Raw genomic sequence first — 15,115 nt, 5'->3', positions numbered from 1 at the left:
CCATGTGTTGGTTTAAAAAAAGATTATAGGTGCAAAAGACAAAAGACACCCCTTAAAGTCCTCCTTCACATCTGTCCTTGACCTCATGATGTTTTCCAGGTCAGGGAGAAGTGATCAGAAAAGGAAATTATTTTGACGCTTGGACCGCAGCCGCAGACGTCAGGGAAAGGCTGACCCCCCCCCCGCCATATCCTGCCTGATTGGGTCTTATCAGTCACAAGGTATCCTTCCCTGATTTGTCGAGCTTTTCCTGGTTGGTTACAACAGGTGCATTGTGTGTGTGTGTGTGTGTGTGTGTGTGTGTGTGTATTAACAATCTTTATTTATTTAAACAGCAAACAGTAGCTTCGTAAGAAAAGAGCATCATAAGTCAGATAAAATAAATTTAAAAAATAAATGAAAATAAATAAATATAAATAAAGTAGGTGCCTTGGACACTGACCTCGCCTGACCTCATGTTGACTGCAGGGGTGCAGGGGTGAGGTATAAAAACACTGCAGTCAAGTGTGACGGAGTGTAGCACAGTCTAGCAGTAGCTACGCCTTTTACAGTAACACAATACAATATTACCTGAACCAAACAGTTTTTACAGTTTCGCTGAAGATTAAAACTATAGTGTTGGTTCCCATGTGTAAAAATGAGCTGTCAGAGGGAGGAGAATAAACTGCATCCCATTCTGGAGCAATAACTATAAAAGATAACGATCTTAAGTTCTTATAATAAAACAGTAGGATAGTAATAGATCCCTTACCTGAGTAAGAGTAGTTCTACCCACCTCCCCTGTCACTGTTCTATTACGCCAGTGGTTGAAAGTAAATTTAATGCAGTACTGTGCTTCAGTACAATTTTGAAGTACTGAGTATTTCCATTTTATGCCAGTTTACTTCAGGGTTAGGGTTAGATTTCAGAGAGAAAGACTATACTTTTTACTCCACTGCATTTATTTAACAGCTGTAATAACTTCTTAACATATTTTTTATAAAAACATAAGATGAGCTCATGAGATTCAACACAGTGAAAGGTTAAACCAGTGGTTTCCAATATTTTCCCCATGTGACCCCTGACTAAAAAGCAACTTTAGGGCCCCATGTGTTGTTTCAGATGTCTATGAGTTGACAACATTTCCATTTAAGAGCTGTTTGAGGAAATTAGTGTTTCACACAAAGGCAACAATTAGAAAATAGCCTATAAAATGAAAGTCCATTTTTGTAGCAGAACTTTTTTTCTTTTCTGCCTCATTGATCATCTCAAATGAAGTATTTTTATATTTGAACACTGGTACTTTCACAAAAAGATGAGTAGTTTCCATCGCTGATGTAGGCCTATCACTTTATTAAAAGTGATGCAGCATTGTATCTTCACATGAATATTACCTGAAGTCTATTTTTTTCATACATCTGCTTTGGTCTTCGACAAATGTATATTAAGCATATATTGGTTTCTCAAGAGACCAGTCAAACAGTGTGAGGCTGTTTGCTAAAAGCAAATAATTTGACACTAAGGAGTATCTCTTGTAATAATTTAGGTACAAGTTTGAATATCGGCGCACATGGCCGACACCTGTCCAGGGGAAATTAGTTCTTGTGTTTGGTTGGAATGACACAAATGTATCAATTTTAATATTAATTACAAACCGCTTTGGACTCATGAGTGCTGTTAAAGGTTTAATACATAATATGAATGAAAATGAATAACATGAAAGACTACACAAACAAAACACCAGGTTTAAATAAAAAATGATTTTATTATGAATCCAGTGATGCCATAGCAAACTGATACACTGAAGTGGACGCAATGTCCTAAAAAATAAAACAACAACTATATTTTTTTTTCCATGCATAACATCTGTTTTTTCATCAAACAGAAAACAGTATTACTTTCAAACTGGAATTCATCTCCTCCTTCCTTCAGGAGACTTGGTCACAACAGTGCAACAAAGCTCACACGAGCAGTCTCTCAATAGCCATTTGAACAGACTGAATCTGCGGCTTGAGCTGAGACCCCTCCTTTATAGTGACCGAGGTAGCAATGACGGGGCGCGACACCCCACAGGCCCGGCCCAGGGCCTGCTTGGAGCGGACAAACACATACGGGACGTTCTTGTCCTCACAGAGCAGTGGCAGGTGGAGGATGATCTCCAGTGGTTCAGCGTCAGCAGCCATCACAATGAACTCAGCAATGCCTCTGTTCAGGGTTTTAGTGGCTGGAGGAGAAGCAGAGCAACAGAAATATAAAATGTTTATATTTTTTATAAGAACACATCACAGATTCTGTGGGATTCTCTAGCTGATAGATATATAGATAAACCACACACCTCTGCTAATCAGTCAAAATCATTGGGATATTATAGGTTTCACTGATGTAGTAGGTTGATAAACTGCATTCCATTGAATAACACAGAAAATCATTACATTGGGGCTCGTTAGATATTTTATATTTAATGTGGGTCAAAAAAAGAGACTATTTCTATATTTCTTCAGAAACAATGACTTTTGACCAAAACAATTATTTTAAAAATGAAAATTGAGCACTTTTATTGAGAAGCAAGTCATGATTCATCAACCCAAAATAAACAACTGCTGTTCACATTTTAAACTGTGATACTTTGCTGCTTGGGCCTGTGTCATTATAGCATTGTGAACATATTATTTGGCTTTTGGTAAGGTAAAACAAGCAATTTGACGAAAAAAAATACACAAATCGAAATTCTGATCACCGTCATATGATATATTAAAAGTATTTGAAGCTGCAATGTTGTAGTAATTTGTTTAAGTACAATTACTTTTCCAAGTCAGGATCTTTGAAGTCCTTTTAAGAAAACCCAGCTGTGTTAACCTGAGGGGACACCACGTTTCACGCACTTTTCCAATGTGACAAATGGCGGATAATCTTATGATATTACAATCTTGCTTGTGAACCACCTGATTAGTTATACTCTACTCAGATGTTGATATGTTCCCTTACCCTCATTGGCTCCCTTCCTCAGCTGCTTGTAGTTAGAAGCTTGCTGCACCAGGTCCAGGATGGTTTTGGTCAGCGTGGCGTCGGCCAGCGGGTAGGCCTTTGGGTTGACTTGAGCTTCAGTCTGTTTGTGACACATAAAAATTAAACCACATTAATCACAAAAAAAAAAAAAAAACACTTTGTGAACAAACACAGGGGTGTTATTTTGAGTTCCGGGTTAGTTCTCTGTACAATCTAGGTTCTGCAGTTTGCTAATAGTTAGCAAGACAGTTAGCTTTTTCGTTCACTCAGAACTCTTTACTCACCATTGTGAACTGTTTATCTGGTATTCCGGCCCTCTCGGCGAAATGCTTCACGGAGGACTATTTCCTTCAACTGGGTTTGAAAGGGCAACAAGACGCAAGATATAGTTTTAAATATGATATTTAGCAGCTCTACGAACTTTCTGAGCTGTGTTGCATGCAGGGAGTCCCGAACGTTTACCGCACGTGTGAAGTGACGCACATGCGCACTAGTGGCATAAGTAGAAAACAACAGGAAATACTTTTTTTATGTAATAAGAAACAGATTTACTATCAGAAAGGTTGACATGAAATGCTTAACTGACAATGTAGTGAGTCAATGCGTAAATATTAATTGTAACTATTATATAAAAAAAATATACATAAAAGCGGACAACCCGGAAATTCGTTTTTGCACTTCCGGTTCCATTGTCCCAAAGATGATAGATTTTTTTTAATGGGATGTGTTTTTTTTTGGTTTGTTTGTTTTTTTTCAAAACGTCCATCCTTAATTTAACTTTGAAAAATTACAAACAATCCAACATACCTATTCATTAAACAAAAAACTAACAAAAAAAAAAATCCATCAAACAACGATAAGGAAAAACATGGACAAATCATAGGGACAAATACATAACTTAGTGACAGACTTCTTCAGCCAAGTATTTCAGAATAAATTTTGACTACTGACAAGTACTTCTTTTTTGTTACAAATTTGAGAGACGCAAAGTAACATTCAATATCAATTAGAAACTACTTAAATAAATGACTTTATTTCAGAAATTTCTCTTCATGGATAGGAAAATAGTAAAATAGTAATAAAATAGTGAAATAAGGAGGTTAGCAATATTGCATAAATTGTTATCCTTACATTCAAAATGTGACAATATTTTCAGAATGTAATACAATATGAGAACAGATGAGTTATACTTTTTTTTCAGAAAAAAAGGAAAGAAAGTACATTTATCAATATTTAGAAATCTTGAAATGACCCTACATGTTTTTAGGATCTATTGTATGTAATATTTTCAGATGTATTTTTCTAACTTTGTTTGTGAGGCAGAATTTATATAGACAGATAATAATTTTATAAGGCATTCATCTGAGACTTAATGATAACCGCTGTCTACTTCACTTAGTCACTTGGAGAAAGTTTTACAACTTGTTTTACTCTTTACTACTTTTTTAATTTCATATATAGACTACTTGTATTTTGTATATTTAATGAGTATTTTACAAGTATTTGTCTTGTTATAGTAGAGCTGCTGTAACATTCAAACCATTAGTTTTACTCTTAATGATCGTGCAAACACATTTTTATCACCGGTATTAAATTTATTTCTTTTATACATTTATATACTGTGTGTGCACGTTTTATCAGTACAGTTTTTACAGTATTTTTTTTTTCATCTCCGTGGCAGCAGAGGGCGAGCTCTCATTTGCTTCGCGGTACTTTTGCGAGAAAGAAACACGCTGGGCATTGTGGGTAGGGCACTTTGAAGCCGGCCATATTGCTCCATCGTCCTGACTGAAGGAGAGAGGGGAGATGAAGGGGATTCGGGGAATCAGTCAGCTATCGGTAAGGACTCGGCAACCCTGTCCTCTGTGTTTTGCGTGTCGGGACGGTTGTAGATACAGGAGCCGTCCGTTTCACTTTGCGGGACTGTGGGAGGCTGTAAATATTCAGGGTCGTGTCCGGACAAGGTGCGATGAAGAGCAGAGTAGGAAGCGGTCAGCTGAAGCCTGACATAACTCTCTGCTTAACCAGCACTAAACCGACTGATAACGGCGCATAAGTAATGGTCCAGTCGTAATACTTGTGAATTAATATTAAACCCATTTCACTAAAGCTACAAAACAAGCCTCTCAACAAGTGAGAGTTAGCTTCTTGTCTGTGCAGACTTGATTTAGCATCATCCCTTCCACCGCTATTGCTGCTTACTTTGCTTACACTTTTATCTATTAGCTTTGATAGTCTTAGTATAAAACTGTAACATTGCGTAGTAGTTGGTAAACTTATTTTCGCTATACAAAATAACTAGAGTTTAGCTGGGGAGAAAACTTTCTCTCAGCTGAACAGTCAAAGCATTTTTTTTTAGTATTGTAACACAAAATGTTGTTGGTTTATTTATTTAGTTATTTCGAATAAATGTAGAACACTTAAAATGTTTTTTAATGTGCAGACTTAAATATTTCTATAGATCTAAAAAGAAGATTTTAACTTAATTGGCTTTTTTGAAAGGCCCTAGACAAGAGGCAGTATCATGTCGCCGAAAGACCACAATGTCCATGTGGTACCTGCTCTGGAGATTTGGGGTTTATTATATTATCTTTATCGGCAGATGGAGTCTGCATAGTTGTTGTGGAAATACACTGTTGATGTTCAAATTTCCATTTCTTCTAAGCACTTAAGGACCTCTCTTCCTGAGAAATCAACATCTGCTCATAAAGTCCAGATGATATAACCAAACACTTAGGAACAGACATTAAAACTTGTGATGAGATAATTTTGTAAGGACCAGTTACTTAACAGCTGTTTTATTTTTAAACAAATAATTGTATCAAAATGAAGGATTGGCTTTGTTTTGTAAATAACAAAATATTTCTTCACGTCCAGAAAATCTCGAGCCACTGATCCCATCATTTCACAATCTTTCGTACACCTGATTTCTTTTATTCTCACACTGCCCTCACTTCAGTCAACAAACAACACATTAGTTGTAATGTCCCGCCCTCCCATGTTCTCTGTTTTTCCAGACGAGGCTTTACGCGGCCCAGGCTGCCCGTAAGGTGGAGTTCACTGGTGCCGCCGAACGTGTTAAGTTTCAGCCGCAGGATGTGCAGGTCAGTGGTGGTTGACTTGTCTTTCTTCTCCACAGAGACGTTTCTATGCGGCTGCCAGAACTGGCCAGTCCCTTGCTCAGCCCCTGGCTGGCCTCAAGCTCTCTCCAGGGGCTGCCCACTCCTACCAGGATGTACATGTATGTTGGGGAGTGAAGAGGGTCGCTGTGCTGGGGACCTGTGTGGGATTAGCTTGGTTCAGATAGTGGTGTTGGGGATCTGAGACTGAAAATATGAATTGCTTATAAAAAACGCATTTAAGTTATGGTTTATGGAGTAACTAATTGTCTCTTCTCATATTACACTAGGTATAAAATGTCCAAATGATGTGTGACACTTTAAAATATAAACTGAGGTTTATTTTAAACGTGTTTTGTTTGGCATGTTTTACCTGAATATCTGCCTGTTACTTGTGTGTAATAATAAACTTCTCTGCAGGTGACCAGACTGCCCAGTGGACTGGTTATCGCCTCACTTGAGAACTATTCCCCAGCCTCCAAGATCGGAGTGTTTGTCAAGGCCGGCTGTCGTTATGAGACCCCTGACAACCAGGGGGTCACCCACCTCCTCCGACTTGCCTCCAACCTGGTATGATGCTTCAGTACAGCCTGTTGTCCTGTCTTCTTACTGTATATCTGGAGCGTGAATACTGGCTTCTGTCTCAGCTCGGTGCTGATGTACATTTTCGTACTTTTCCAGACAACCAAAGGAGCATCAGCTTTCAAGATATGCCGTGGTGTTGAGGCAGTGGGAGGCAGCCTGAGGTCAGTAACCAAGAGAGATGGGTCATAGCAGACAACTGTCCACAAGTCTCTGCAGTCTGATCTCATTGTTTGTGTTTCTCCTCAGTGTGACTTCAACCAGGGAAAACATGATCTACACTGTCGACTGCTTGAGGGATGACATGTAAGTCTTTGACTAATAACAATATCGTGATTATATTTTATGCACATCAGTTATAAATTAACAGACTTGTGATAAAAATGTCTGTTCATTTTTAGAATGGAAGGGTGGCTGTAAAACATCTGTAGTTTACTTCCTCTCAAAGAGCTGACGACATCATGAATTGATGTCACTTGCAGGACTTTTTACAGGCGTATTTTGGTGAAACAGTGACGGCTTAGTGCTCACTGTGCGTACAAATGTTCAGTTTAGTTCAGGGGAAGTGGATTATTCTGCAGAAATGGTTTGAGTATCACTGACGTAGTGCTGGACAACAGACCAGTCTCTTCATATCACTAACGCATTCCTTTGTCCCTCTTTATGATTGGTCTGCAGTGACACAGTGATGGAGTATTTGATCAACGTGACCACAGCCCCAGAGTTCCGGCCATGGGAGGTGTCAGACCTCACACCCAGAGTGAAGATGGACAAAGCACAGGCTGCACACAACACTCAGATAGGTAGAGCCTTAATTTCCCTTCCACAGTTTATTTGGAGTGAACTAATCTGACTTTGCACCTCATCCCAAATACTGTGTGCACACAGGTTGATTACAGGACTGCTTACTTTTTATTCCCACCTGCATGCTACAGAGCATACCCTAATTAATGACTGTGATACTTGATTACCACATAAGTAAGGTGTACATTCAGACAGTGTATGGTATTACCAAGCGGTAACTGTTGCAAAACTTTGTGAAAAAAGTTCAGTCATTGTTTGACTGAGGTTTAGGCTAAACATGTCAGAAAAGTCCTTCACTAATGAATCAAACTTGGTATATCCCACAGGTTTTAATTCACTTTTTCTTCTTGGGTTAAGCCAGTTAGAAAAAGTGTTTTTCTAAGTACTGTCACAAATTAATTAAAGCTACAATCCTTAACTTTCTGTTGTAGTAAAAGTTATTCAAAACAGTTATTTTCCATGAAAATTTGTCATGATGAAAATAGGTTCAGGTGCACCAGATCAGTCACTGTTTCTGGGGAGTCTCCACCGTACATACAGATGTAATGATTTATCATTTAAGAACACCTCACACATTTTCGCTTTAACATCTAAATGTTGCAGTTTATGATCTTGTCTCTCTTCCTCATGTTCCAGCTGTGGTTGAAGCTCTGCATGGAGCAGCCTACAAGAACGCCCTCTGTAACTCTCTGTACTGCCCCGACCACATGGTTGACAACATCCACTCTGAACATGTGAGTGCTTTCCCAGTGTTTATTCTTTTAAGACTGATGGTGTTAATGTCCTTTCAATCCCCTTTTTCTAATGTTTGCATTTTCCTCCAGCTGCACCAATTCGTCCAGAACAACTTCACAAGCGCAAGAATGGCTCTTGTGGGGCTTGGTAAGGGAATCGTTAATTGATATGGACATTAAAGTACCATACTTAGTGTTAAAGATCATTAAGTTTATGGTATTCATCTTTTCTCCAGGTATTGACCACGCTGTGCTGAAGCAAGTAGGAGAGCAATTCCTCAACATCCGCAGCGGAGCAGGCACCACAGGGGCCAAGGCTCAGTATCGTGGAGGTGAGCTGAACCAGCGTAGTAAAAACTGTGCATATTGGCCGCACACCAGTGTAGTACAGTTTTTAACACTTGAACCAAAGAAAATGAAACACTCTGTATTCCTCCCTGTCTTGTCTCCTCCCGCCCCTCTCCAGGTGAGATCCGTCTGGCCGGCACCAGCAGTCTGCTGCACTCAGCGGTGGTGAGCCAGTCAGCAGCAGCGGGCACCAGCGAGGCTCTGGCCTTCAGTGTGCTGCAGCAGGTACTGGGAGCTGGTCCACATGTCAAGAGGGGATCCAACACCTCCAGCAAACTGGTCCAGGGTGTTGCCAAGGCAACCGCTGACCCCTTTGATGTGAGTGTTTGTCAGTTCGTAATAGAAACTTATGAATTACTTTGCACACCAGGGCCCCTCCTGGCTCAATATGACACTGTGACATTACCCACAGAGGAGTGTGGGTGGGTGTTTATGCTAAAACTCCACAGCTCTTCTACATATTTGTTAATCGCAATTGCAACAGTACGTGTAAAAACCTTTTTTTTTTTTTTTTTTTTTTTCCTTCTTTTTTTCTCTTTTTCTGAACAGGTCAGTGCTTTCAATGCTAGCTACTCTGACTCTGGTCTGTTTGGGATTTACACCATTTCCCAGGCTGCAGCTGCTGGTGATGTGAGTATCCAGTAGTCATGACAGGAGCCTGTTTATCACCACAAACTGCTCAACAAAAAGAAGTCAAATGTCTTGATGTGACCTTTGTCCTCTGTTCAGGTGATCAAGGCTGCTGTTGCCCAGGTGAAGGCTGTTGCTGATGGTGGAGTCACAGCTGCTGACCTCACCCGGGCCAAGTAAGACATGCAGACAGACTGCTCTCTGACACAGAATCGAGATGATCAACACACTGTAAACAAATCATTTATTTCTATTCCAGTTGACAATAACGCCACAAAAGTGGGTTAATGGTAAAAAAAAAAAAAAAAAAAACAACTTGTGGCTTAGATGAGATCACTACGTTAATGTCATATGGGGTTACTGTCTCCATAACAACAGACAAAAAATTTGAGTATGTAGAAGTATGGTGGCCAATAAACGGTCAAGTATACAGAGTGAGAAGATCTGTACCATCTATCTTAGCATAGCATAAAGACTGGAAGTGAGGAAACAATTTGCCTGGCTCTGTCCAAGCTGGACTAAACATCTCACCACATAATAGACAGAAAATACTGAATTGATAAGGAAAAAAACAATATATCTAAACCATATATCACAACATGGCACTGTCCTGATGAGGATAGGACTAACTGCTGTCCTTTCCCCCTCCTACTTTACACTCAGAGGAAAATATGTTAAATGTTTCCCTCTCCTAGTTCGCACCATTGTGGCTTATGGTGGGTTTGTCTTCGTTCACTTTGTTCAGGGCTCAGCTGAAGGGGCAGTTCCTGATGTCTATGGAGACCTCCGAGGGTTTGCTGGAGGTATTGGGCACTCAGGCTCTGGCCAGTGGGACCTACATCTCCCCTGAGGAAATCTCCAAAAACATTGACAACGTCTCCTTGACTGATGTCGCCAACGTAAGACATTTGGTTCTTGTCACTGCTTGGTTATTTTATGATGGTTAAGAAGGAATATAGTTATGTATTACTGATTTAAATGAATCAGTTAATAATAAAAAAAAAATGGGTTGAATTTTTCTTGTAATATTACATGTGCTTTGTAGTAGATAATGGTGTTCTATTTTTTGTTTTTTTGTTTTGTTTTATTTCTAGGCTGCCAAGAAATTTGTGTCTGGAAAGAAGACCATGGCATCCAGCGGCAACCTCATAAAAACACCCTTCGTGGATGAGATCTAAAGCCCTCCTCATCACGTCGTACTCTTATCTAACTCTGAAGACAAAAAGCTAATTTCATCCCCTCCACATTTTGACAAAAACAGAAACAAATCAGAGGTCATCATCACCTTTTGCAGCGTTGTTCTGTGAGATATGTCATAACACCACTGGTTATTTATAGGTGTTGTAACGGTATATTTTCAGTTGATGCTGCTCTGGTGCATCACAATGTCCTGCTCCACTCACCTGTCCACATTAACTGTATAGCTGATGTAAAATAATGAATAAATTCTATCGACCGTACAGAGTTGTAAGTTATTGTTGTGTCTGTGTCTTGATGCCATAAAATCTGTTAGTTTTAGCTTGATGGTTCATTTTCATCATTGGAATGAAGCAGCTGAAAAAACAGTCTCTGCTCAGGGTCCACTTACTTGCTTGTTCTGGACCTTTCAACCAAATCTGACTATATAGGAATGACCTGTCAAAGCAACATGAATGGGCAGGTGAGGAAATGCTCACAGATTAAGGAAATTTTATACAAATGCACCTCTATTGCTTCTGAGAAAACTCAATCTGCTGATGTCCTACAGTTGAAAGCTCAAGAAAAAGCAAGTAAGTGAACCCTTGAGATTTTTTCTGAAACTTTTTGAGATTTAGCTTTTGGAGAAAAAAAGGTGCTCTTTAGTAGATCTTGACTGTATAAGTGCCCAGCCACACATCTTAATCATTACCACTTGCATAATTCATGCCGATGCCAAAGGTGGCAGGAGCGTCAGCAACTTAACGGATTTTCTCGCGAGAGTTACCTACTACAGACATGGAGACGCGAGCTGACTGGATTTTAGTTTCCATTAGTGGGAGAGGGCAGCATCGCCTCACAGGAAACACACTCCCTGTGTTTTCTAACGGGCTTTAAACTGGCGAAACGCGTGGAGGGTTTGAGCTGTGGTGTGACCGTGGGAGGCGTTTTCCGTCTGTGTGCGCCCTGAGGATCGGGACTCCGTGCGGATTCAGAAAATAAGTCGACTGCATGCATGGACACATTTTCACTGCTGGAGAATTGATCAGCTATTAAAGCGTTTCTGTGACTTCACTGCTTGACTTTTGCAAATACCTTGTGGAGCATCCGGGGGTGGGTGATCCATGAACCCGGGCAGCGATCCTCTCCTCCTGGGCTGGATAGCAGCCAGCGGGTCGGTCCAGGATTCGGCTGTTGGAGGATCACCCATAGGGGATATTCTGAGGAATCCCCCTGCATGTCTCTCCGTGTGGGATTAAACAGGATGTGGGGACTAACAGTGGATCAAACCGACCCCATCATCATCACCATCATCATCATCATCGCTGCAACGATGAGGGTTTAGGTTACTGACGTCTAAATGTCCCGTCTCCAGTCAAAGAAAGGTGAGATAGAGGCACATAAACACTCTGACCTCCACCTGTGTCCACCGACATGGATAAACTCACCGTGATATCAGGATGCCTCTTCCTCGCTGCGGACATCTTCGCCATCGCCAGCATCGCCAACCCGGACTGGATCAACACTGGAGAATCAGCTGGTAGGTTGTTGTTGGTACTTTGGTCCAGCACTGGGCACTGATAGGAGGTCACTGGGGCCATGGAAGCCTAAATCTAAAGTGCCATCCGTTATATCAAACAAGTACCATTGTTTTTACATTGATTTCTGCAATTTGAAAACATTTCAAAAGTTTCATAACCCTGTTTTATGAAAGTCATCAACCCAGAGTCATGTGGCTCAATTGGGAAAATCATAAAAATCTGTGTCAATGAAGTGTTTAGGAGCAGTGATTGTCAGTCTTTTTGGTTTCTGACCCTTTAAAATGAATCGGTGTCATCACAGGTTTTGTGTGGTCAGAGGCTGAGCTGTGATTTTTCCCTCTGGCATTTGCCTAGTGAGGTAAAAGTTTCCAGTATTTCACAAGAAAACTTAAGAAAAAATTAACACATTTCCTCAACCTATTTTTTGAATTCAGCTCCAGCAAAGAAAAAAAAACAATGTAAACAAAGCCCCAAGCTTAGAAATTTAAGAGGTAACATTCATCCTCTGCTCTGTGGCATTTTATTGTGACATGTCAAAAGGGTCATGGGTTGATGGTGGCAGGTGTTTGATGGCAGGGTTTCAGAAAGGCTTTCCATACAGTTGTGCTGCAATGATCGTAGGCTCCCTTTGTAGTAGTCGACTTACTTCTAATAATCCCATGACCAGGACAGCAGAAAAGCTTTGTTGAAATCAAATTTCTTACACAAAATAACACATTTTAAAACACCTTTTAGAATATACTGGACTTTCCAGGATTGTTCCTGTAACTTAAGCAGCTACGTGGGCGCAAGAACCACTAAACTGACCAAACAGCAGGTAGCCACTTATATGCTGTCAGTTCACTTTAAAGTCCCTGAAAACTCAGTTTCTGTCACCCTATTACTGACTGAAAAAATGCCACATGACATTTTCACATTTTTTATGACTTTAAACTAGTTTTTGTTTGTGTTTTTGAAGTGGGCAGGGCTCAACAGGAACAAGGTGATGTCATGTATTTTGTGCACCAATCTGGATTCAGCAATGGTTGAGTTTCTGAGTGTTTCAAGACTTGTCTCTGCACTTTTATGATATTGTTAGACTCACAATGGACCGTTAAAAATGGTCGGAATCGAAGTAGCAGCACTCATGAAGAGACAAAACCTTGTACCTTCATTACCCACAATACAACCAGACCACTGACAGTTTGTCAGATGACAAAAGGCTTTATACAATTTTTTATGCAGTATATGCAGTAGTAATCCCCAACCCTTGTAAACAGACTTAGATGTGTAAAATAGGTGGAGTTTCCCTTTAACTCTTAACAAATAATAACTATGGTTAGTTTTCTGAACTTTTAGTTTAATTGTTTGAAATTTAGTCAAGACTGTTTAATGACATTGAGAATACTAAAGATTTTAAATGATGTCATTGGCATTTAAAAACATTTCTTTTGCACCACTTGGAAATGATTGTGTCTGAATGGATAATCCTGATTTCCAGCTCCTGGTGATTAGATGAACATAGTTTTATCAATATGTTCGCATCTTGACATCAGCGTCATCAGCTGTGGTTGTAGATGAAACTAAATGATTGGTAATAACCAATATGATCATATTACAGCCAGAAATTGTGATTGGTGGGAAGCCAAATTGTACATCCAGTCCTAGAATTAAAGTGTTGAATACAGGTGTTGACCAAATCCCACAATCTTCTGCAGACAGAAGCCCACCTCTCTGGTTATTGCAGCGGAGTAATATTCAGATGCAAAGTCCAAAGCTAAACATTGACTAAAACTGATGCAACAGACAAACAGTACCACTGCAGTATATGCACAGCTGCCAGAGGTTCTTGTTAGCCTCCATAGTAATGCTACAGTGAGCAGAGATAAGCACGTAGCAGGTGTGCTGGGGGGTTACACAGGATTTAATTTGTTGTATAAAAAAAAAAAAAAAAAAAAAAAACCCCAAAAAAACCACTGGCTGCAGCTGCAAGTTGAGGACATAACAAGCCGTTTTCTGTCGCATAATTAAACCGGTATCCACAGACCAAATTTTCTTCTCAATCATGGTAGAACCATCAATTAACTGAAGTTGAGAACAGCTCAAACTCTGAGTGTTTTACCTCCTGTTACTCATAGTAAACAATGGTGTGAAATTGTTTAAACTGTAGTTACTGTACTAAAAGCCTGTTTAATTAGCTGGATAGTAATCACCCCGAGGCAGGAAGTGTTTTTGGGAATGAAGATGTGTGACTATTAATTAGGCCTCCTGGGAGAGAAATGCTTTCCACCTGGGGAATTCAGACTCCTCAGGTTCAGTCATGGCGTATTTTATTTTAGCTGCGAGTGGTTAATGCATATGCTGAGTCATTTTCTCTCAAAGTTTGCCTCTGCAAGTATCCTGAATCAGATACATATATTTAGTTGGCTCTCTAGGTTTTTAAAAATTCCTACAAGAAAGAAGAAAAAAGTATAAACGTGAGTTTTAGGAAGTGTTCACCCAGTGTTGGGTTGGGTGGGCCACTTGAAAAACACACATCCAAATCAATAATTGAAAATATGAACTATGTTTTTGTATGTGTATGTTACAGCTTACAAGAGCCGAGAGTCCTCTGTGGGAGAGAGTGAACTGAATGGCAAATCCAAAAAAAAAAATCACATCTATGCCAAGCTAATAAGAAATCACATAAAAAATCTAAATTACATCCAACAAAAATGCAAATCAATAAATTGAAAATATCCAATTCGAAAATCAAATCAAACCGTGGTCTGTGTGCTGAGCAGGAAAACATCCAGTAAGAAACAATATTGGCACATGAACCACAGGAACATGTCTGACACTGACATTCAGTCCACAGATGTGACTGTCTGCTGGAACAGGAACGTGTCAGTGTTTCTTGAAACACAAATGTGACACACTTGGGATGCTGTGTGATAACTGTAGCAGCTATACTGATATGTGGGCTGAGCTCAACTAATATTTAACTGTATATTTTTGCCTATGGAGGAAAGTTTCCTGCTGAAGAGTTGTCCCCTTAAACTGTCTGTTATTGATGAGAGCTGCTGTTATTAGCTGTATTGAAGCTCCACCTGCTGCCATCAGATATATTGATCAGTAATCAACAATAATGGCAACGAATGTCATTTGATTATTAGATTATATCATTAGGTTTAATGCCATTTTAGTATTGACATTATTCTTGAGTTAAGTGTGATGT

At 39.8% G+C, this 15,115-nt stretch overlaps 3 protein-coding genes across 4 annotated transcripts in view; 2 read left to right on the top strand and 1 right to left on the bottom strand.

Moving 5' to 3' along the window:
* Positions 1–1,724: 1,724 nt before the first annotated feature.
* On the bottom strand, positions 1,725–3,477 carry LOC139608340 (NHP2-like protein 1). Its single transcript, XM_071461985.1, has 3 exons — positions 3,270–3,477; positions 2,965–3,085; positions 1,725–2,203 (listed from the first exon to the last, which is right to left on the bottom strand). Exons 1-3 carry the CDS (start codon positions 3,270–3,272, stop codon positions 1,941–1,943), a joined length of 387 nt encoding a protein of 128 aa, XP_071318086.1. The 5' UTR covers positions 3,273–3,477; the 3' UTR covers positions 1,725–1,940.
* Positions 3,478–4,667: 1,190 nt separating this feature from the next.
* Positions 4,668–10,662, top strand: uqcrc2b (ubiquinol-cytochrome c reductase core protein 2b). 2 transcript variants are annotated; one of them, XM_071461980.1, is made up of 14 exons: positions 4,668–4,824; positions 6,003–6,089; positions 6,525–6,674; positions 6,786–6,850; positions 6,936–6,992; positions 7,365–7,489; positions 8,127–8,224; positions 8,315–8,372; positions 8,461–8,556; positions 8,691–8,890; positions 9,122–9,202; positions 9,302–9,378; positions 9,948–10,101; positions 10,297–10,662. In XM_071461980.1, exons 1-14 carry the CDS (start codon positions 4,792–4,794, stop codon positions 10,378–10,380), a joined length of 1,365 nt encoding a protein of 454 aa, XP_071318081.1. In that variant the 5' UTR covers positions 4,668–4,791; the 3' UTR covers positions 10,381–10,662. The 2 variants fall into 2 exon arrangements, with proteins under 2 accessions (XP_071318081.1, XP_071318080.1); XM_071461979.1 differs by lacking the exon at positions 6,003–6,089 and adding an exon at positions 6,125–6,226 and having other exon boundaries at positions 4,701–4,824.
* A 501-nt stretch (positions 10,663–11,163) lies between these two features.
* The window catches only part of LOC139608338 (uncharacterized protein C16orf52 homolog B-like), a 28,356-nt gene continuing 24,404 nt past the window's right edge, over positions 11,164–15,115 (top strand). The window contains exon 1 of the mRNA XM_071461983.1: positions 11,164–11,918. Within this exon, the coding sequence (XP_071318084.1) occupies positions 11,813–11,918 (106 nt within the window). The 5' untranslated portion in view covers positions 11,164–11,812. The remainder of the gene's footprint in view (positions 11,919–15,115) is intronic.

Source organism: Trachinotus anak, unplaced genomic scaffold, assembly GCF_046630095.1.
Source record: "Trachinotus anak isolate AG129_WGS33_773 ecotype Australia unplaced genomic scaffold, CSIRO_AGI_Tana_v1 ptg000025l, whole genome shotgun sequence".
NCBI classification, from domain to species: Eukaryota; Metazoa; Chordata; class Actinopteri; order Carangiformes; family Carangidae; genus Trachinotus; species Trachinotus anak.
The sequence above is the reverse complement of the archived record's forward strand: the minus strand, read 5'-3'. Positions and strand labels throughout refer to the sequence as shown.

Excerpts from the sequence above, each read along its gene's own strand:
- LOC139608340 (XM_071461985.1), bottom strand. Across the intron at positions 2,204-2,964 it reads GAGGAAGGGAGCCAATGAGG|CCACTAAAACCCTGAACAGA; the intron begins GTAAGGGAACAT and ends CTTCTCCTCCAG.
- uqcrc2b (XM_071461979.1), top strand. The coding sequence starts at position 4,792 with ATGAAGGGGATTCGGGGAATCAGTCAGCTATCG. Across the intron at positions 8,373-8,460 it reads AATGGCTCTTGTGGGGCTTG|GTATTGACCACGCTGTGCTG; the intron begins GTAAGGGAATCG and ends TCTTTTCTCCAG. Across the intron at positions 8,557-8,690 it reads CAAGGCTCAGTATCGTGGAG|GTGAGATCCGTCTGGCCGGC; the intron begins GTGAGCTGAACC and ends GCCCCTCTCCAG.